A 21,513-nucleotide genomic window follows, 5' to 3' on the forward strand; every position below is an offset into this window, starting at 1 on the left:
TGAAACGATGGTGAAATCTTTCACCCCCTCTAGTTCACATTCATGTATGATTGTCCATGTGAGCTGACACACAATGACCAGCTGGGTAGATATTTTTATCGTTTGATGAAAATTTCATACAAAAGGCAGAATATTCCCCTTTTTTTCAAGGTAAGAAGATTCCCTTTGACTTATTCACCTCTTTCTTCTATGAAAGTAGGTAATTTATTGTTTGAGGATGGTGTTTGGTGGTATCATAAATTCAGTATCAAAATGTATCAAACAGAAAAAGTTCAAAGGAAGCGGTAAGTAGTTACGTATCTCATACCTATAGGTATTTATTTGAAAGTATTGAGATACCGTTAGATGTAGAAGATAGAGTCTTTTTTCCATGTCTTCTTCTTTTTCTTCCTTCGCCTTTTCCCGTGTTCAGACGGCCCAGACGGGATCGGTGTTTTTCGTCAGCCTCTCAATCAGCCCTCACTATGGTGATTGCTTTGGGCTGACATTTGGTTTTGGCTACAAAATTTTACGAATGGATGCCTTTTGTACTCAACCTTTGCTATATCTTCAGCAAGAAGTCAGCTCCCGTGGCGTAGTGGTCACTGCACTCGCCTTGCACGCGGGAGACCCGGGTTCGATTCCCGGTGGGGTCAAGAAATTTGTATCATGCAAATGAGTGGTGTTGTTGTTGGTGTTGATGTTGTTGTTGGTGAAATATCTTTTTGATAACTAACAAAAACTTTAGTAGTTTAGTCATTAAAAAAGCGGTCGAAATACTGTTACCTGTAAAAATACAGGAAAATACCGCTAACGGTTGTTCCGATGTTCATAAAAATTACTAGGTCAGCTCCCATGGCGTAGTGGTCACTGCACTCGCCTTGCACGCGGGAGACCCGGGTTCGATTCCCGGCGGGGTCAAGAAATTTGAAACTGGGGGGCGGCAGTTCCCCCTCCCCTCCCACCTCTCTCACTTCCCCTACCTCTAGCGTTGTGCAGATGCTTCCTCTCAAACTGTCGAGTAGTGTGAGTGGTGCAGACAGCATGGAGAGGAGACGGGCTGGGGGCTATACGAGACTGAATAGTCCCGGCGGGTCTAGTGGTGGGACAGAACAGCACAGTGTTCCCTCTCATGCTAGGACTGGGAGCAGTCCCGCCATGATGCAGACTATAGAGGTAGGTAGAATAGAATATATGTAGCTTGTTCATACTCCTCGAATGAGACTAAAAAGTCCCTTTACCCCAGCAGTCTAAAACAAGGTGTCTTTTCCCCTCCCCCACATTCCCATGAACTGAAGAAGTCACTTTTTTTTCTAAAGTTTAATGTAACTGTATAACTCCCAAGGTTTTTTTAGGGACAGGTTTTACCCTTCATTCGGCGACAAGCCTGCTCACATTAACCTCACCCAGACTCTAAGTGGGGCCGGAAAAGTCATGCATTTGTCCAAATGGACAGCCATCCGGATACTAACCACGTGCAACGTTGCTTATCTTCACTGATCCATTGGGAACTAATGTACATGACTGTTTCGATGGTACTAAGCATACTTTTAATGGTGCTAAGCACAAGTGTCTTTCACCACTTGATACACGCCTCGCTAAATGTCATGCCTTGTCTTGGATTCGAACCACCAACCTCTAGATCCGAAGTCCACCCTGCTTAACCACTACCACCGAGTTTTTATTAAGTTTTTATTTCTTACCGTTATACATATTTTGGTTGGATAGTGGATAATATGAACGTTATAGATATGTAATTTATTTATAATAATGCATGTAAACCTAACCAATAATCGTCAATGACTTTTTCCTCGCAGGTGATAGAGAAAGGAAGCGGTAACAAGGCAGGTCGCACCAATACCTATCCTAAACTACCGGAGAAGTTTCGAATCAGCAACCTGCAAGACGGATTTTTTTTGCTTCGTACACAACATGGGTATTTGAAATTGAAATCTGCGGAAATCAAAGGAAGTAAATTGAAAACAACTCACGGATTTACAAGTAAGAAAAAATATTATAATTATGAAGCCATGGTATTTATACATTCTTACTACGAACTACAAGAATAATATTACATTTACATTTCAGGGATAAGATAAAGAAAAATTTCCAAGTAAAAATAAAAACCTTATTAATAAAGGTCCCTACTAGACGAGGTCAATATATCAGAGACATTCTCTACCACCTAACTAAATCATTCATTTCATAGTAATATGAGCTCGTAGATCTATCACAAACAATTAAGCTCACGACTTACGACAGATACCTGTTGAATGAGGATGACGAGGGACTGAAAGGTCTCCCCCTCCTTCCCCCCCTCCCGCCTCTCTGGAACCCAGGCGCCCCTCCCCTGCCTCTCCCCCCCCCCCCCTCCCCCCATACGCAAGGGAGAGGTGTGAACGGTGAGCAAAAGCGGAGATTTAGACAGTGAAATTGAACACCGGGTGAACGTAGCTTGGATGAGTTGGAAAAGAATGTCTGGTATACTGTGTGACCGAAGAATGAGCCTCAGAATGAAAAGTAAAATCTATAAGACGGTAGTCAGACCAGCGATGATGTATGGATCAGAGACTTGGCCCATGAAGAAAGCACATGAACACAGATTAGAGGTGGCAGAGATGAGAATGTTGAGATGGAGTTGTGGAGTGACGAGATTGGACAGGATCAGGAACGAAGTGATAAGAAATAAAATCAAAGTGACTGAAATCTCAAAGAAAATACAGGAGAGCAGATTAAGGTGGTTCGGGCATGTTGAAAGAAGAGAAGAAGATTCATACTTATACTTAGGTACCTCGCTTTTTATTATTATTTGCTTAAGCACTCCAAGATAAAATAAAATACGGTCCCAGTTATACATCTGATTATCCTTGATCATCTTACTTTTATCAGGAACAAGTCAAATGTGAACAGAACGACATCGCTCAGCAGCGGGAACAACTGTACCGTCGTCTGGAGATTCTCACCTCCCAGGGTATCCTCATATCTCCCAACATGCCCCTCACCACCACCGGGGATATGTCTCCTTCCACCCCACCCTCTCTACCCTCCCCCCCTGATCAGCAGAGGAGAAAACACCTCGCTCCCAATATCAACACGAGTGGGGGAACAGGAACCAACGTACCCAACAACACTTCCTCCGTCACTCTACCACTCAACCTGGTGTCTGCCACTAATCAACAGAAGGTGAGATTTTGGTTTAATACAAAAATTCAATACCACGAATTAAAATCGAAAAGGATCTGGAGAAGAGAACAGAGTTTGACTAAATCTAAAAACACGGGTGGAGCGGAAAACATAGCACATCGACACAGGTAGAGAGAAGCGTCAAATTTAAAGTCCATAGAACTGGGAGTAAAAATCTCTATGCTCTTTGCTCTCAACTCCACTTTTCTATTCTATTCCCTTGTCTTGTATTCAAACTATTTTATTCAATTTCAGAAAGTGGTTCCCAACATCAAGCAGCAGCTCCCCCTGAAGCTCGCCACTAAACTGGGGGGCGGCAGTTCCCCCTCCCCTCCCACCTCTCTCACTTCCCCTACCTCTAGCGTTGTGCAGATGCTTCCTCTCAAACTGTCGAGTAGTGTGAGTGGTGCAGACAGCATGGAGAGGAGACGGGCTGGGGGCTATACGAGACTGAATAGTCCCGGCGGGTCTAGTGGTGGGACAGAACAGCACAGTGTTCCCTCTCATGCTAGGACTGGGAGCAGTCCCGCCATGATGCAGACTATAGAGGTAGGTAGAATAGAATATATGTAGCTTGTTCATACTCCTCGAATGAGACTAAAAAGTCCCTTTACCCCAGCAGTCTAAAACAAGGTGTCTTTTCCCCTCCCCCACATTCCCATGAACTGAAGAAGTCACTTTTTTTTCTAAAGTTTAATGTAACTGTATAACTCCCAAGGTTTTTTTAGGGACAGGTTTTACCCTTCATTCGGCGACAAGCCTGCTCACATTAACCTCACCCAGACTCTAAGTGGGGCCGGAAAAGTCATGCATTTGTCCAAATGGACAGCCATCCGGATACTAACCACGTGCAACGTTGCTTATCTTCACTGATCCATTGGGAACTAATGTACATGACTGTTTCGATGGTACTAAGCATACTTTTAATGGTGCTAAGCACAAGTGTCTTTCACCACTTGATACACGCCTCGCTAAATGTCATGCCTTGTCTTGGATTCGAACCACCAACCTCTAGATCCGAAGTCCACCCTGCTTAACCACTACCACCGAGTTTTTATTAAGTTTTTATTTCTTACCGTTATACATATTTTGGTTGGATAGTGGATAATATGAACGTTATAGATATGTAATTTATTTATAATAATGCATGTAAACCTAACCAATAATCGTCAATGACTTTTTCCTCGCAGGTGATAGAGAAAGGAAGCGGTAACAAGGCAGGTCGCACCAATACCTATCCTAAACTACCGGAGAAGTTTCGAATCAGCAAGAGTTCCACTAGCAATTCCAACAACTCCACTAATTCCAACAATCAGCAACAAGCTGATGAGGAAGTGATATTTTTCTAAAACACGAAAACTTTTTAGTTATTACTTTGTATCGGATTTATTTTAGTTATTTGACATAATTACCTACATGATTATTTGACATAATTACCTACTTGGTTATTTGACATAATTACCTACTTGGTTATTTGACGTACTTAATGAAATATGGCATCCCAAGACCTGAAAGTCAGGGTGAAGAAATGTTTAAGCGATAGTAAATCTACTAACAATGTTACTATTGTTCCATTTGAGTGTGGATTTAATACCTACTGATTCTTTAGTGAACAACTGAGCCTAAAATGGAATGAGAAGAAGTTCCTTTATTTCTAACTCAGACTAACCCAGCTGAAAAAATTGTCTAATTTATAACTTGTTTCAATCGTTCAATGAATGAATCGGTCACTCGATTTTTTTTTTTTTCAATATTTTTACCATGTCTCGTGATTTTGTATTCAATCTGACGTACCTACAATCTACATACATCGTAAGGTTAAATAAGGATTTTAGACACAACTTGTTGTCAAATAAGTCAGAAAATGGTTGTTTATTTTACTTTAAATACTTTGTTTGTGTGCATTTTTTCGACACAGCATTTTTGTTTATTTCAGTTGTTTTTTTTTTTAAATGATTTTGACTCTGATATTTTACAATATCGATTAATTGTTTGACACTAATTATTCCATACTCAGTACTCATTTCTGCGCGAAATTTCGGTTCATCAAAGGGGGCCAGGGTGACTACTTGCTCCGGTACAGAGCGACTAGTACCAGGCTCATCTACACTGCTCAGCGTGAGGTCTACCAGAGTCTCTCCGCCGCCACTGGGGGTATCACTACCTCCCGCACCCCCTCCTGTACCACCGGGACTGGAGTCTGACGTGAATGTGAAACGACCTGGAACAAATAGAACATAGAGAGGTAAGGCTAAAAGCAGAGTTGAACCAAGAACATAGAGATTTTTGTCCCATTTGTATGCATTGCTTCCCTCTACCTGCTCGATGCTCTATATCTATGTGATGTTCTATCCGACATAAGCCAAGCCCAAGTTTCTAGCACGCGGTGTAATAAGTTTGACAGCGCTACTAGAGATATGCTATAGCCTACCCGTCTCGTCGGTTAACATAGAGAGGTTAGGCTAAAAGCAGAGTTGAACCAAGAACATAGAGATTTTTGTTCCATTTGTATGCATCGCTTCCCTCTACCTGCTCGATGCTCTATATCTATGTGATGTTCTATCCGACATAAGCCAAGCCCAAGCTTCTAGCACGCGGTGTAATAAGTTTGACAGCGCTACTAGAGATATGCTATAGCCTACCCGTCTCGTCGATAAGATGAGAGGTCACAAGTCTATTTATTGTATTTCAGTTTGAACTCAAATTGATTCTTGCCAGCCTAGTTAGCTTAGTTGGTAGTGCGTCTGCCTTGTAAGCGCTAGGCCGCGAGTTCTATTCCCGCCCGGGGCGGATTTTATCCTGATGGGATAATGTTCGTTCTCGGAACGGCTGGCTTTCTCCTATCCTGTCTTCCTTCCGCGAAATTTCAATAGTTTTGGGGACTTAAGCATTTCTTATTCAAATAGATAAGTACTCAATCGTTAATCTTACTCATTTAGGAGTTATGAGTATAACTCAAAAGTTGTTATGTATTTACTTCATATTTGAAACTAGCATTTCTTGTGTTGAACTATGTACTTTAGATTTCATAATAGTTTGTTTTACCAAGCGTTTATTTTATCGGAACTCAAAAACTAAAACCTTTTTCTTTTTTAAAATGGTATTTTCCTTAAGTTTGTTAAACATGTTACTAATGAGATGGGTATTGCATTCATTCAATAAGAATCATAGGATGTAGTTTAGAAATGTGATATATAAGGAACTTAGCATGAGGGACCAACACAAGCAATGGTATTTTCCACAAGTTTGTTAAACATGTTACAAATGAGATAGGTATTGCATTCATTCAATAAGAATCATAGGATGTAGTTTAGAAATGTGATATATACGGAACTTAGCATGAGGGACCAACACAAGCAATATTTTGCTAGGTTATAAAGCAATTTCCGCAGCCTAACGCATGTCACATTGGTTTTGTACTGTAGAGGTCAGGGTTTCAATTTAATTCACAGTTTATGAAATTATAGTACAGGCCCATAGTATTGGGCCCATAGCCCAAATTGGGGTAGGTACCCACTAGTTGGAAAAAAAATCAATACCTACATAATTTATTCTTTCATATTTGGCATACAAAATGTTAATTTATTTGCGAGCTCCATTTGTTTAAATCAGGTTGATTCTTATTGAGAAATTAATATTATATCTCTTATATTACATAGATTTATGTATTTTATTCTGTCCTGTGTTATGAATACCCCTGCCCTTAGCTCCTAACTCCTAACATTCATTGGTTTTTTTATACTTGTTGGTAACTTTTCCATTTTGTTATTTCGTTGTTGAATTGCATCTTGAAACTTTCAATAAACTTTAAGCGTATTTTACTTCCGGAAACAGACGATTTCCCCTCTTCTGAAGCTCATTTCCCCTCTTTTAAAAAGAAAAGGGATTTGGTTCAACCACTAGGTGGCGTGGTAACGCCTGTACTAAACCATTGGAAATCCAAGATGGCGTCTTCTCAAAACTGGCAAGTCAAGGGTTAGGAATTGAACTTCAGAAATGGGAAATAATTTCAGATTTCGAAAGGAAAATACGTGTTTTCTTGTATTATTAACTAATTTATTACCTAATATCTAACGTAAGTAGGGAAGTACATCTTGAATTTTTCCTTCTTGTTGATGTTGTTAAAAAAAAAAAAATCTTTGACAAGCATGGAAACTTATTAACAAAATTTAAAGTTTTATTATTAATTAATGAATTTTATTACTTTTCTTAAAAACTTTGATTTCATCAGTTTTAGTGCCTTTTTACCCTCTTACAAAATACTCGGCTATTGCAGCATCAGTGTTTAGACTAGACTATATTAACTAGTTCCTTTTCTTACCTGTCCCCCTATCGTTGACTTAACTTTTAATAAACTGAGGAGCAGAGAGAGCTTAAGAATCGAGTAGGTAGAGGGGATTAACGACTTCAAACCTCATAAAACTGAGAGTAAAAAGATCTATGCTCTTTGCTCTTCACTCTACTTTGTTTATTTAGCAAATTTTTATTATATTGATTGGAGAAAAAAATCTCGACACCTATTCTACGAAGGACTTTTTACTCTTCGTGTGCAGAAAAATGCATTTTTTTTTTTCGTTTTCGGGGCTTTATTTGATCCTTCATTGAAGAGGGGCGGAATTTATCTTAAACAGATGAGATTTGTACTCGGAATAGCTGACTTTCTCCTATCCTGTATTCCTTGTATTCGATTTCGGGATGATGAGACCTTAGTAGTTTATAGCTCCCTCTATCAAACCTCTTGAAAAAAAGCTGACTTCCTTAAAATAATGGTGTTTCACACCAATCCATGTTGAATAATGCTGATTTGTGAACGTAGAATACACATTTCTGCATTTCCTTCTTCAGTACAAAAAGCCTTCAAGTGGCTTATCATTTTCCTCTATTCCATAAATTTCTTCCGTTATTCTATAAATGTTAATTGAACTATTGTTTCTTTCTGGAGTAGGCAGGTATTAGATGTCATTATAGGGAATAGTAAATGAACAGAAATAGTGAATTTGATCCTGTATGAAATGTACACTCACGTGGAAAATTTCGAGACGGATTGACTATTTAAAAATTGGCACTTTTCCAATACCTAGCTGAAATTTTGGAAAACTAGACAGTATGTTCAAAACAAGCTCCAGAAGAGGGAAAATTCCAATAGGAACATACAACTTGATATTTCTAGGGGGGGGGGGGATGTCAAGAGTAAAGGCCCCTAGGTCCAAACTGTCTCATATTAACTTTCACTCGAGTGTACTTGGACTGTTCTGTATGTAGGGACCGTAACATTGCGTGTTTAGGACATCATAGGTATTATTAGTACTTAATTTTATATTCATCATTGTGTTTTCAGTATTTTGACTCCTTTTATTCCATGTTATTCATTTTTTTTTCTGTTTTTCGGATTTGCAATATATTATTAACGTTTCTTTGTTTTGTATCTCAATATTGGTTGTAACAGTGAAGGTGGAAAGCATGGCTTTCTAATCTGAAGATTGCTGGTTCGATGAATCGGTATGAGGGAAATATTAAATCGAAAATCTGGTTGTTGTTTTAGAAAACGCAAAAAGAAACCAATGTTCAAGCTCGATATTTCATAAAACATAAAATACCTCCTTTGAAAGATTTAATGCTTTCTATTTTAGAAAGCGATATGGTTGTTGTTTTAGAAAACGCTAAAAGAAACCAATGTTCAAGCTCGATATTTCATAAAACATAAAATACCTCCTTTGAAAGATTTAATGCTTTCTATTTTAGAAAGCGATACCTCGCAATATTGAGTTGCAATATTTATTGTTACAATTTCTATACCTACGGGATTTACTGTTACAATTTCCATTTCAAGAGATTTTTAATGAAAAAGAGAAAAAAAAATCTTAATAAGAATTTAACTATATTTTTTTTCTTCCTCTTACAATATTTAACTTATTTATTTTTTAAAAAAACGTTGTTGTGTAAACTGATAAAATGTAGCAGTATTATTTTATATTTATATATATTTTATTTATTTTACTAATAAAAAAACAATACATGGTCTGAGGAGAGAAAGGCCGACCATTCTTCAAGGATGAAGATATACTGGCACAAGAGAAAGCAGAAACCATAGAATTCCGTGGAGGCCGAAACGAAAAAAAAAAAAAGTAAATGAAGTAATGATGTAAAGTAATGATGAAGTAAAGAAAAATGAAAAAAGGGAAGAAAAAAAATATGAAGTAATAATAAAATTATATGCCATTCAGACCTTGTAACAGGAAAGATAAAGAAGGGAAGAATCGCTAGAAAAGGAGGGGTATACCGTATAGAGCAGGCTAAAGGCTCGCCCTCGACTCTTAATGAAAATTTTTCTTTTGTAAGTATGTATCGGACCCGAAGAGAACATTTCCTTTGTGTTGAATATTTAAACCACATTTCATCAAAATCGGTTAAACCGTTCGAGAGTTATGGTGAAAAGTATAGATACCAAAATCTAAAGGAAAAATCGTAATTCCACTAACCTGCTGACTGGTACTAGTACTGGGCACCTCCTGTCTATATTGCTGACTGGGTCCTGCCACTGCCTCATCCTGCTGATTAGACCCGGTCACCATCTGCTGATTATTCTGCGAGCTGCTGCTCAACTGTTGATTCGCGTTTCCAGATCCAGTGACCAACTGTTGAGTCTGCACGCTGGACCCGGTCACTACTTGGGTCTGAGACTGGGACCCTGTAATTCAGCATCAAGTAAAAAGAAATGAAAATTAGCAAAATAAAGAAAAACACATGAGTATTTACAAGGAAGAAACAGAAATTAGAAATAATAGACCACGTAAGTGTGACGTTATTTTGGGGTACTTGATTGAAGACTCGGTAACTTTGTGAAGGTCCATTCTAACAATTGGGTTGTATTGAAAATCCAATAGCTGTTTTGGGGACCGCGTAGGTCTGACATAGGGTTAAACTCCGTTTAAGTTTAACTTTTGAATTAATCAATTAGATTAGTTGATTAAAAAAGAAAAAAAAAAAAATCAACCAGATTGCTTATTCCAAGAGCTTCAACGGAGTTTCAACACTTTGTGGACCAGGCGATAAGAGAGTTTCTTGTTTTATGTGTAAACTTACCAGTGACAAGCTGACTGGCCTGAGACCCAGTGACTATCTGCTGACTGGACTGTTGACTATCTTGTCTCTCTTGAGGCACATTAGAAATAATAGACCACGTAAGTGTGACGTTATTTTGGGGTACTTGATTGAAGACTCAGTAACTTTGTGAAGGTCCATTCTAACTATTGGGTTGTATGGAAAATCCAATAGCTGTTTTGGGGTACCGCGTAGGTCTGACATAGGGTTGAACTCCGTTTAAGTTCAAACTTTTGAATTAATCAATTAGATTAGTTGATTAAAAAAGAAAAAAAAAATCAACCAGATTGCTTAATCCAAGAGCTTCAACGGAGTTTCAACACTTTGTGGACCAGGCCATAAGAGAGTTTCTTGTTGTACGCGTAAACTTACCAGTGACAAGCTGACTGGCCTGAGACCCAGTGACTATCTGCTGACTGGACTGTTGACTATCTTGTCTCTCTTGAGGCACTCTGTATTTCTTTATATTTTGTCTCCATTATTTACTTTTTTTTTTCTTTCTTTTTTTATGTCTTTTTTTTTGTTCTTCTTCTTCTTCTTCTTCTTCTTCTATTTTCCTTTCTTTTTTTTTCTTCCTCTTTTTTTATCCTTTTCTTCTGCTTAGGTATTAGGTACTTGACTTGTTTTTCTTGAAAGAATACCACTAATCTACCTTAGCACTTTGGCTACCATGAGGTAGCCGGTGAACTCAACGAGTCATTCCCCGTGTACCATGAGGATACCCGGTGAACTCAGAAGGGGTCCCAAGAACATAGAGATTTTTGTCCCATTTGTATGCATCGCTTCCCTCTACCTGCTCGATGCTCTATAAAGTCTATGTGATGTTCTATCCAACATAAGCCAAGCCCAAGTTTCTAGCACGCGGTGTAATAAGGAGCAGTCAAAGTTTGACAGCGCTACTAGAGATATGCTATAGCCTACCCGTCTCGGCGATAAGATGAGAGCTCACAAGTCTATTTATTGTATTTCAGTTTGAACTCAAATTGATTCTATCTTACCTGAGGGTACATGAGGTGAAGACACTGATTGAGTCTTCATGTCCTATCTTACCTGAGGGTACATGAGGTGAAGACACGGCATCAGTACGGCGTGGTATAAACAGGGTAGGAGTAGATGGTACTATACCGTCCCCAGCATCCTCATAGGAGGGAGGTTGAGATGAAGAAGGTTCGGCTGAGTTTGGTTGAGTGCTTTGTTCATCGTAATCCCCGCCGTCTGAAAAAACCAAGACAAACCGGTTACTTAGGCCTCTGACAAAAGAGTTATATGGTGCCAGCATGGTAGGTATAAACATTGGATTTTAGGATTATTGAGATATTGGGAAAATCCTACAATGCTGCAGTGAGCACCAAAGTTGTGACATCCGCCGTCTGAAAACCAAGACAAACCGGTTACTTGGGCCTCTGACAAAAGAGTTATATGGTGCCCCAGCATGGTAGGTATAAACATTGGATTTTAGGATTATTGAGATATTGGGAAAATCCTACAATGCTGCCGTGAGCACCAAAGTTGTGACATAATAACACAAAGAAACTGCATTTACAAAAAATAGATTACAATTACAATACAAAAGAGTTATATACCTATGGCGAATAGAATTCCTTGTTTTTACTCAATAGATCAGTTGCGCTTACTTGGGTGATGTTTCAAAGTCATAGAGCAGGAAAAATGAGGACCAACGAACTCTTTTTCCTCCACGACTTCTAGATACCGAGATAAATCGATTTAAAAAATACCGGTAAATCATGAAGTTTGACGTCACGGCAACGGCATACGCTCCCGTAGGCGATGACGTCATAATTCATGACTTCCGCTTCGTTTGTTTGTGCGCAAGCGTTTCTGCGCATTTTGACGCTCTTCCTTGCTTGTCTTGGCTTTATCTTTCTCTTCCAACTGCTTGGTTGTCTCTTCATATTGTGTCTTGTAGCGTCTTGCTATCTTCTTCAAGTTCTCTATTAGCGTACTCTTATTCACCACATCCTTATTCACAGTGTCTAGTTGTGTAGTAACGTTCGCTAGTTCTGTTTTTACTGTTTCTAGTTCTGTTTTGACCGTGGTTAGTTGAGATAGTTCTGTCTTGCTTGTGTCTAGTTCAGCCTTGACTTTGGTTAGTTCTTTATTTTCCCAATTGCAACTGCTCCATTGCCCTCCCAAGGCTTCGTAGATTGTTATCTAGTGCTTGAAATTGACTATTATATGTCATTTTTCTGGCTTCGTAGATTCGAACAAGCTTAACCAATCTTTTGGGGGGCTGTTTGCCCCTACACCTAAGCCTCAGAGTTTGGAGTTAAGGCTTGTGTATGGAGTTGAGGCTTAGAAGCCTCCTGTGGCCTAGTGGGTATCACACTAGGCTTTCACGCTGGAGGTCCCGGGTTCGATTCCTGAGGGGGTTGAAGTTTTTTCGGCTCTGAGTTTGGAGAGTTCGGAGTGCATTCGGCCTCGTGAGGGCCAATTGAGAGCTATTTTAATTTCTCTCTCTCTCTCTCTTCTGCGTCTTCTAAAGGCCGACATTTGAAAAATATCGGTAGGTGCTTAATTTTCTTTTTTATTCATTATTATTATTTTTTTATTTTGACGTCACGTTAGCATCCCCACGCAAGCGTAGCACATATATTCCCCCCCCCCCCCCCCACTTAAAACGAATCGATAAATTTCATGACTTGACTTGGACTCGATCCAGCAACCTGCAGCCATGAAACTCACCTGGTTCATGTTCATACACATGTCTGGCCTCTTCAAATCCATCTCCCTCTTCTCCCCCCTCCTCCATTTCCTCCACCTCCTCCTCTTCCTCTTGTTCTCCCTCTTCCTCTTCTTCTCCTTCTCCTCCCTCTACCCCATCTTCCTCGTCCTCGGAATCCGCCACTACGATTTCATCTTCCTGATCTCGTTGAGATGAGGTGGGCACTTGATATTCCACCTGCGATCAAATCAACAACAAGATATTACTACGAGAGATCCAAAAGAAGATTTCAGATACGGTACTGGGCATTTTTTTATAACCTAACACAAATCCTTGAGCCTTTTCATTCGAACGAGAAAAAAAAGAAACTTTTTAAAGACACAGTTTCGGAGTTTTGACACACTTTTGGAACAGATTTTGATTCTTCACAACTTTTTATGTTAGAATCGACTTTTTATTCATAATTTGTACCTTAATGTACGAGTAATCGTTCTATTATTAAGTTCAAACCCGTGTTCCACTTCTTACTCAACGACCATAGCTTGGAAAGTAAGCGCTAGGTTGCAGGTTCGATTCCCGCCCGGTACGACCTTTGTCCTAAACACATAAGATTTCATCTCGAAACTGCAAGCTTTCTCCTATCCTGTCATCCTTTTCTCAGATTTCGGGACGATAACACCTATGTCTTCACAGTTCCCTCTGTCAAAAGAACACTGTTACTCGCCTGGATAAAAGAGACGGTAATTTCACCTCGGTTGTTACAGTTCCTTCTACATATGAAAGAGACGGTAATTTTACCTCTAGTACACGACGGCGTTTAACATTGACACCGTCTTCATCTTCCTCTGTAGTCTCTGCCGTTACTAAGCTATCCGTTACGTCAGACATGGTGCGTACTCGTTTGATATTGGTGCGAGATGTGGTCACTGTGTTACTGCAGTTATCATTCACCTGGGAAAGTGTGTCGCCTCTGCTGTTCTTAGTTGTGCACTCAGGTCTCTGTTATGTTTCTCAAATGTAGCACAGATCTCCTGTATGGATTTCTCATTCTGTTTCGTGACTGCCACGAGGTTTTGACTCTCCTTGAGTTCTGCTTGTATCTTCATCATTTCATATTTGAGTTGATCGACTTGCTTATCTTTCTCTCCAGAGCTCACACTCATTGTCTTGGCATTGTCTAGTTCTATTCTCAACTCTGCCATTTCTTTCTCCATTACTTTCACTACTTCTCGTATCTTCTCTAGTTCTTGTCTGGCCATGGTCTTGGCTTCTGTTTCTTCTTCCACACGTGTCTTCAGTGTGTCTAGGTTCTTATTCAACATTTCCACCTTACTCACATGCATGTTTTGTTCTTCTGTTAGTTTGTGTCGTAGTCCATTTACTTCTTTGAGTGCGTCTTCTAGTTTAGATTCTAGTTTGGCTTTCCCCATAGACTCTGAGAGTTGCATCTGTGTCTTGATGGCTTCAATATGACTCATGAGCTGAGCATGCATGTTCTTCTCTCGTGTTAACACTTCGCGTGAGCTCGTCATGTCTCGTAGTTTCTCGTTAAGATGTTCTACCTCTCGTCTATATTGATCACTTTGTATCTCAGCTGTGGCGAGTTGCTTGCTTACTGTTTTCAATTGTTCATGCAATGCAGACACAACGGTTTCATTCTTAATCAAACTCTCCCTATAGGATTGACTTGTCTTCTCCAGGGTTGCCAGTTGCCCGGATGTTAGTTCAGCATTGTGGCGCAGTGTTGTCAACATCTCCTCCTTGTATTCATTCTCAGTGACTAACTTGCGAAGTTTAATCTTGAGTTCATTAGCCTCAGACTCAGTGGTACGTAGCTCCTGACGTAGTTTAGACTCGCTAGAGAGAAGTTCTGTCACGCGAGATTCTAACTTGGCAATGGACGCTTTAGACTCTGCTTGAAGCTTTTCAACATCCTGAAACATAATTACAACATCAACTGTATTAATACATTACCAATATACCTATAGATGAGTAAACACATTTTGGTGAACCTTTTTCAGGGATTTAGATTTTTCGATTATGAAAACTGATTTACATCCCAAAGAACAGTCTCTTTTACTGAACCCAGGACCTCTGGACTGTGAGTCACTTACCTTGACCGTGTATTGTACTGTACTCTCATCAGTTTGTACTTCTACTGTTACTCGAGTTCTAGCGGTGAATACTTACCAGTGACAAGCTGACTGGCCTGAGACCCAGTGACTATCTGCTGACTGGACTGTTGACTATCTTGTCTCTCTTGAGGCAGCACCAGGGCTACAATAGACGCTGCCTGGGCTCCTGCTGATCCACTACTTGTGCTGCTGCTCTGCTGTTGATCCATCTCGGGTGATTCAGCCTAGAACAGAACAACATCTTATGAGGTGAAAAATTACATAAAACTTGAAGAAGTTAGCCAGTTAAATAGGAGGGCGTGAGTCGAGGTACCAAATTTCCCAGCCGAGGTACCAAATTTCGACAATATGGTGACTTTTTTATAAATAAAAAACCTCGTCGAACATCATTCCAGAATTGTTAGAGAATTGGACCATAAATTAAATTTTCAACAATTACTGCTAGATTAAAGGACCTTTTTAGTCCTATAAGGGCAGGATAAATAATTTCCTAGTTTCACAAGAAAAAACTCCAAGAGAAACAGAAACATAGGTCGGTACCGCAGGCTACCACTAAAGAAAGAAACACCTCTACTCACCTCTTCATGTTGCGTGGACTCGGCCGGACTCTCCCCCGAGGCTCGTGGCTGTTGCATTGCCTGTGCCACTGTCTGTACCTGCGCTGTCTGTTGCATCGTGTTAGGCAGTATGGTAGCCTGTCTCACAGTACCGCTAGTGCTAGCCGGCATGTAGTCCAGATGAGAGGATGAGGGTTCCAGATTAATGAGAGCGGTAGGGGGGACCACGACCGTGCGGGGTTCTGATACCATGGGCCGAATAGAAGCGAATGGAGTTTCCCGCCACGGTGTGACGGCGCCTGACATGGGCTTGATGTTGGCTGTCGGGGGCTCCTGGGTGGGTTTGGCTCCTGTAACGCATAAAACGGTGCTAGTGCTAGCCGGCATGTAGTCAAGATGAGAGGATGAGGGTTCCAGATTAATGAGAGCGGTAGGAGGCACTACGACCGTGCGGGGTTCTGATACCATTGGCCGAATAGAAGCGAATGGAGTTTCCCGCCACGGTGTGACGGCGCCCGACATGGGCTTGATGTTAGCGGTCGGGGGCTCCTGGGTGGGTTTGGCTCCTGTAATACACATAGAACGGGTTGTGTTAATAAGAGACATTTTCATTGGTTGTAAGTTGTAACCTAACACCAGTCTTGTCTAGCTGAGAGAGTTGTATTTGCTTTCAATAAATTGCAATAAATGCAAGCTTTTTTTATTTATTTGTATTTGATTGAATTGTTTTGTGGATATTGAATGATGTCTGATACTTACCTAATGACTCTGAGCTACTGGTGCTCTGTACACTGAGGTGTCTGGATAGTAATGTATTCTTCTGTTGCATAGCTTCATAGTCCCTGGTCAGCTTATCTCTCTCCTCTCTCAGTTCTGCTATGGTTCTTGTAACCTAACACCAGTCTTGTCTAGCTGAGAGAGTTGTATTTGCTTTCAATAAATTGAAATAAATGCAAGCTTTTTTTATTTATTTGTATTTGATTGAATTGTTTTGAGGATATTGAATGATGTCTGATAATTACCTAATGACTCTGAGCTACTGGTGCTCTGTACACTGAGATGTCTGGATAGTAATGTATTCTTCTGTTGCATAGCTTCATAGTCCCTGGTCAGCTTATCTCTCTCCTCTCTCAGTTCTGCTATGGTTCTCTCCATTTCCCCATAGTCTGGACTAGGTGCAGTGGATGGTCCAGCACCCCCGAGGTTTGTCATCTTCTTCAGTTGATTAATCTCCAACACCTGGGTTGCCATCTTCTGTTTACATTTCTTCAACACTTCCTTCATTCTCTCCTCGCGCTGTGTTAAGGTTGCCTTGAAGTTATTCATCTCTGCTTCCAGTGTTGTCTTCTCACTCTCATACTTGGCTATCAGTTCGTCTTTATCTCTGATCAATGCCTCGTGACTTTCATTGCGGGCTTTGTCCTCTTCTTCCTTGCTTGTCTTGGCTTTATCTTTCTCTTCCAGCTGTTTGGTTGTCTCTTCATATTGTGTCTTGTAGCGTCTTGCTATCTTCTTCAAGTTCTCTATGAGCGTACTCTTATTCACCACATCCTTATTCACAGTGTCTAGTTGTGTAGTAAGGTTCGCTAGTTCTGTTTTCACTGTTTCTAGTTCTGTTTTGACCGTGGTTAGTTGAGATAGTTCTGTCTTGCTTGTGTCTAGTTCAGCCTTGACTTTGGTTAGTTCTTCCTTGGTATGTTTCAGTTCTTCAACCTGTTTGGTAAGTTGGTTTAGTTGTTCTCTCTGGTTGCTATTGTCAGCGCGTAATGTTTTCAATTCTTCCAGATTAGCACGGTAGGACTCCCGTTCACTCATCAGTTGTTTTGCTAAAGTATCTTTCTCTAGATTCAGACGTTTAATATCTTCTGGATTAGATTTGTTTGCTTTCTCTACCAACTCATCTGATCTCTTCTTCCACATCTCCGATTGTTTCTTCAAATGTTCTACTTGTTGACTTCTCATTTCTAGATCTTGTACAAGTTGACTGATCTTTGCTTTCAGAGGATCTACAGTCTTGGCATCAAATGTTTCTTTCTCCTTGATGACAGCATCAAGTTGTGCTTGTAGTTTATCTCTATCTTCTCTTAATATTCTATTACTATCACTCATCACTTCCATCATTTCTATTTTCTTCACAAGTTCAGCATGTTTCTCCAGTGTTTTCTCGTTGACTTTATTTTTGTTTCTCTCTGCATTGAGTAGCTCGTTGCTTTCATTTAGTTTTCTCTTCAACATCTCCAGATCACTCTTAAGCACGCGGTTCTCACATTCTATATTCTGTTTGTCTATACGTGCTAGGGATGTTTGTTGTCTAAGATGTTTGATCACACTGATAACATTCTCATTACCACGTAATGTATCTTCAGAGAAGCTAGAGGAGTTTTCTATTTCATTGAGACTCTGGTTACATTGTGTACTCAGTTCATCCAATGCTTCTCACTTAGTGAGCTCTTCCATTCAACCGGTTTTTGTCAGCTTGATAGTGGAGAGAGAAAAAGGACTAGAGATTTTTTTTAAGAGGTTGGATAGAGGGAACTGTAACTGAGAAGGTCAAATCGCCCCGAAAATGAAGAGAGAAGGAAGACAGGATAGAAGAAAGCCAGCTGTTCCGAGAAGGAACATTATCATTATCTGTTGAGGATAAAATCCGATCCGGGCGGGAATCGAATCCACGACCTAGCGCTTACAAGGCAGACGCGTTACCCTCCAAGATTCGTAAGTATAAGCTTAACCCACTTTTAGTCCGTCCTTCCTTTATTATTAGGTACAATAGTAATAAAAAGGTATAAGGGACGGACTATTGTATTCGCTTCGGTCTCGTCTGTCACTCTGTCATTCTGTCCCCATAGAAGGACTTATCCAAACCTAGTCGACCTATATATCAAATTAAAGGTCTTTTTACCAAGAACACGAAAATGGTGGTGCAAATTTCGTCCAGAGAACCATAAAGCAAAAAAAAACTGGTTTTGGGAGGATTTTTTTCACATTTTCTCACACAAATGAGCTCTGATCTTTTAATTTTTATATATTTTTATATATACTGTTTGCCCCTACCACCTAAGTCTCAGATTGGGCTTTTACCCTCCAAGCTAACTAGGCTGGATAAGTAGTTTGGTTTCTAGATGTATGAAGGGAGTTTCCAACTTACTTCGGAGCCACCTCCTTGAGTTAATCCATTCCACATCTCGGATTGTTTCTTCAAATGTTCTACTTGTTGACTTCTCATTTCTAGATCTTGTACAAGTTGACTGATCTTTGCTTTCAGAGGATCTACAGTCTTGGCATCGAATGTTTCTTTCTCCTTGATGACGGCATCAAGTTGTGCTTGTAGTTTATCTCTATCTTCTCTCAATATTCTATTACTATCACTCATCACTTCCATCATTTCTATTTTCTTCACAAGTTCAGCATGTTTCTCCAGTGTTTTCTCGTTGACTTCGATTGTTTCTTCAAATGTTCTACTTGTTGACTTCTCATTTCTAGATCTTGTACAAGTTGACTGATCTTTGCTTTCAGAGGATCTACAGTCTTGGCATCAAACGTTTCTTTCTCCTTGATGACAGCATCAAGTTGTGCTTGTAGTTTATCTCTATCTTCTCTTAATATTCTATTACTATCACTCATCACTTTGTTTCTTTCTCCTTGATGACAGCATCAAGTTGTGCTTGTAGTTTATCTCTATCTTCTCTTAATATTCTATTACTATCACTCATCACTTCCATCATTTCTATTTTCTTCACAAGTTCAGCATGTTTCTCCAGTGTTTTCTCGTTGACTTGATCTCCAACACCTGGGTTGCCATCTTCTGTTTGCATTTCTTCAACACTTCCTTCATTCTCTCCTCGCGCTGTGTTAAGGTTGCCTTGAAGTTATTCATCTCTGCTTCCAGTGTTGTCTTCTCCCTCTCTTCAGTGATTGGTACTGGAATACCGCGATCCTCAGCCTCCTTCTTCAGAAATAGACATAGCTGAAACGAGCAGATAAAGTGATGAAACTCGTGAATTTCATTGGAAAACCAACACGGTCGGTATTAATTAAGTATGTAATTTTAATTTGATTTCATGAAGGACCTTCCTCTACTATTTTTTCCTTTTTTTTCACTGCTGGGATTCGAACCAATGTTTATGTTTCCCAAAGAAATTGGGCATATTCGCTCATTAGATAAATGACTGGTAGATTCGTATGAGCGTAAACCATTTATTAGAGCTGTTTGCCTCTATATCTAAGCCTCAGAGTGTGCTTTTAGTGTATAAAGTTGAGTACGGAGCTCAGTTCAGCCCATTTTTTTTTTTTTTAAAGATGAGTGTTAATAATAATAAGGTTTATTTAGTTTCTTCATATATCTCATCGTGTTCCTATAAGTATATGTAAATACTTTTCAGGAACATTTTACTTTTCTGTTCCACCGCCGTTTTTATTTCGTAGCAATGGAACAACTGCTACATTAGACGCTTGTGGCCTGTGTTGTAGCATGCCCATCCCGTAGTATGCCTCTCATCAGATGGGCGAGAAGAGACATAATATTTCCCATTTAGGGTCGAATTTTAAAACCGGATTACCTTTTAGGGGCGGTTAGGCTTAGAGTGTTCGGAGAGGTTTTAAGATTTTTTTTAAAATTTGCAGATTTGTCAGGAATAGTATAGTGATGGTGTGATTCAACTCATTCCACTTCAGAGGTCCCTTGTCCAAAAGCTCAGAAATGGGTAGAAGTGAGCATTCCTACAGGTAATTCTTTAATAAAGTCCTTACCTGGGGTTGTAAAATCTGTTGCTTTATGCAGAAGTCACGTCCGTGGAAAAGAAAAGCTCCTTTTTGTATTTAACCTAACCCTATAATAACACTAATCACTGCTCTAATTGTAATTCCTACAGGTAATTTTTTCATAAAGTCCTTACCTGGGGTTGTATAATCTGTTGCTTTATGCAGAAGTCACGTCCGTGGAAAAGAAAAGCTCCTTTTTGTATATAACCTAACCCTATAATAACACTAATCACTGCTCTAATTGTGAAAACTCCTTCTTGCGTTTAACCTAACCCTATAATAACCAGGGTCACTGCTTGTTTGTGCCAGTTCCTTTGGTAGCAATATTCCACGGACATGACTTCTGCTTTAGTACCACTTTTTATTTGAAAAAAAAGCATTAAATTAACCAATTGATAGGTATATTAACAATTTCATCTCCTTATTCCAGATCTTCAGATCACAGTTCAAAACACAAGGAGAGCAAGTCAAGCTCACAAGATCATCATTCTAGTTATGATCGGTACCACCGAGATGAGTGGAGTAAATATAGTGAATCTTCCTCATCACATAAAAGGCATGATGCATTGTCAAGGTATGATGAAGAGTCTAGTAGAAAACGTGAAGAATATAGAAGACATGAGGAACGGAAATCAAGAGAGGATAAAACATCCAGGTCATCAAGTAGTCACCAGTCAAGGAAAAAATCACACTCATCTTCAAGAAAACATTCAAAGAGTTCCAAGCATAGACAGTAAGTATTTAGGTATATGGGTGTTATTTCCTAAAAAAATCATACATAGGGTTTTCCAAGACTTTTTTCAAGTCATTTTGAAACTAAATCCCACAATTTACTTACTTGACCATGGGCATGATACACCCTAAATTAATGCATCACACATATGTAGCTGACTCAAAACCTACAGTGTATGGACAGATGAAACTATCAGATGACATGAATACCTACATAAATTATTTATTTACAAGTCCTATATGTAACACCAAACACGTGTCAGTAGATTTTGCCTCCAGATGGCTAGACACTAGGTATACGTGTTGAAACTGATAAAATAGATTGCGTCTGCATACAGCTTGACAATATCTGTATAGGTGAGACCTTTGCGGAGACGTCTGC

The 21,513-nt window shown here is 39.7% G+C and overlaps 4 protein-coding genes and 1 long non-coding RNA gene across 5 annotated transcripts; 3 read left to right on the top strand and 2 right to left on the bottom strand.

Moving 5' to 3' along the window:
* Positions 1-915: 915 nt before the first annotated feature.
* On the top strand, positions 916-2,048 carry LOC113468730. Its single transcript, XM_026825849.1, has 2 exons — positions 916-1,155; positions 1,797-2,048. The coding sequence occupies exons 1-2, from the start codon at positions 979-981 to the stop codon at positions 2,046-2,048; spliced, it is 429 nt and encodes a 142-aa protein (XP_026681650.1). The 5' UTR covers positions 916-978.
* An 800-nt stretch (positions 2,049-2,848) lies between these two features.
* On the top strand, positions 2,849-5,194 carry LOC103512348. Its single transcript, XM_026825852.1, has 3 exons — positions 2,849-3,162; positions 3,418-3,711; positions 4,353-5,194. The coding sequence occupies exons 1-3, from the start codon at positions 2,971-2,973 to the stop codon at positions 4,509-4,511; spliced, it is 645 nt and encodes a 214-aa protein (XP_026681653.1). The 5' UTR covers positions 2,849-2,970; the 3' UTR covers positions 4,512-5,194.
* Positions 5,195-6,389: 1,195 nt separating this feature from the next.
* LOC113468732 lies at positions 6,390-9,173 on the bottom strand. Its single transcript, XR_003392380.1, has 2 exons — positions 8,872-9,173; positions 6,390-8,759 (listed from the first exon to the last, which is right to left on the bottom strand). It is a non-coding gene; the product is annotated as an uncharacterized LOC113468732 (long non-coding RNA).
* A 35-nt stretch (positions 9,174-9,208) lies between these two features.
* Positions 9,209-19,453, bottom strand: LOC103512349 (nucleoprotein TPR-like). Its single transcript, XM_017445371.2, is given in 15 exon segments — positions 9,209-9,225; positions 9,638-9,850; positions 10,246-10,368; positions 10,636-10,715; positions 11,262-11,478; positions 12,099-12,435; positions 13,100-13,183; positions 13,745-13,814; positions 13,898-14,880; positions 15,061-15,132; positions 15,135-15,305; positions 15,660-15,988; positions 16,661-18,070; positions 18,798-19,117; positions 19,266-19,453. Coding segments are annotated over 15 exon segments (4,614 nt in total).
* An 801-nt stretch (positions 19,454-20,254) lies between these two features.
* LOC103512350 (zinc finger Ran-binding domain-containing protein 2-like) lies at positions 20,255-21,323 on the top strand. Its single transcript, XM_008477114.3, has 2 exons — positions 20,255-20,363; positions 20,830-21,323. The coding sequence occupies exons 1-2, from the start codon at positions 20,338-20,340 to the stop codon at positions 21,134-21,136; spliced, it is 333 nt and encodes a 110-aa protein (XP_008475336.1). The 5' UTR covers positions 20,255-20,337; the 3' UTR covers positions 21,137-21,323.
* Positions 21,324-21,513: the final 190 nt, after the last annotated feature.

This window comes from Diaphorina citri, unplaced genomic scaffold, assembly GCF_000475195.1.
Source record: "Diaphorina citri unplaced genomic scaffold, Diaci psyllid genome assembly version 1.1 scaffold828, whole genome shotgun sequence".
In the NCBI taxonomy this organism is placed as follows: domain Eukaryota; kingdom Metazoa; phylum Arthropoda; class Insecta; order Hemiptera; family Psyllidae; genus Diaphorina; species Diaphorina citri.

Coding starts and splice junctions, on each gene's coding strand:
- LOC113468730 (XM_026825849.1), top strand. CDS start 979: ATGCTTCCTCTCAAACTGTCGAGTAGTGTGAGTGGTGCAGACAGCATG. Junction 1,156..1,796: donor CCATGATGCAGACTATAGAG/GTAGGTAGAATA, acceptor TTTTCCTCGCAG/GTGATAGAGAAAGGAAGCGG.
- LOC103512348 (XM_026825852.1), top strand. CDS start 2,971: ATGCCCCTCACCACCACCGGGGATATGTCTCCTTCCACCCCACCCTCT. Junction 3,163..3,417: donor CTGCCACTAATCAACAGAAG/GTGAGATTTTGG, acceptor ATTCAATTTCAG/AAAGTGGTTCCCAACATCAA. Junction 3,712..4,352: donor CCATGATGCAGACTATAGAG/GTAGGTAGAATA, acceptor TTTTCCTCGCAG/GTGATAGAGAAAGGAAGCGG.
- LOC103512350 (XM_008477114.3), top strand. CDS start 20,338: ATGGGTAGAAGTGAGCATTCCTACAG. Junction 20,364..20,829: donor AGAAGTGAGCATTCCTACAG/GTAATTCTTTAA, acceptor TCCTTATTCCAG/ATCTTCAGATCACAGTTCAA.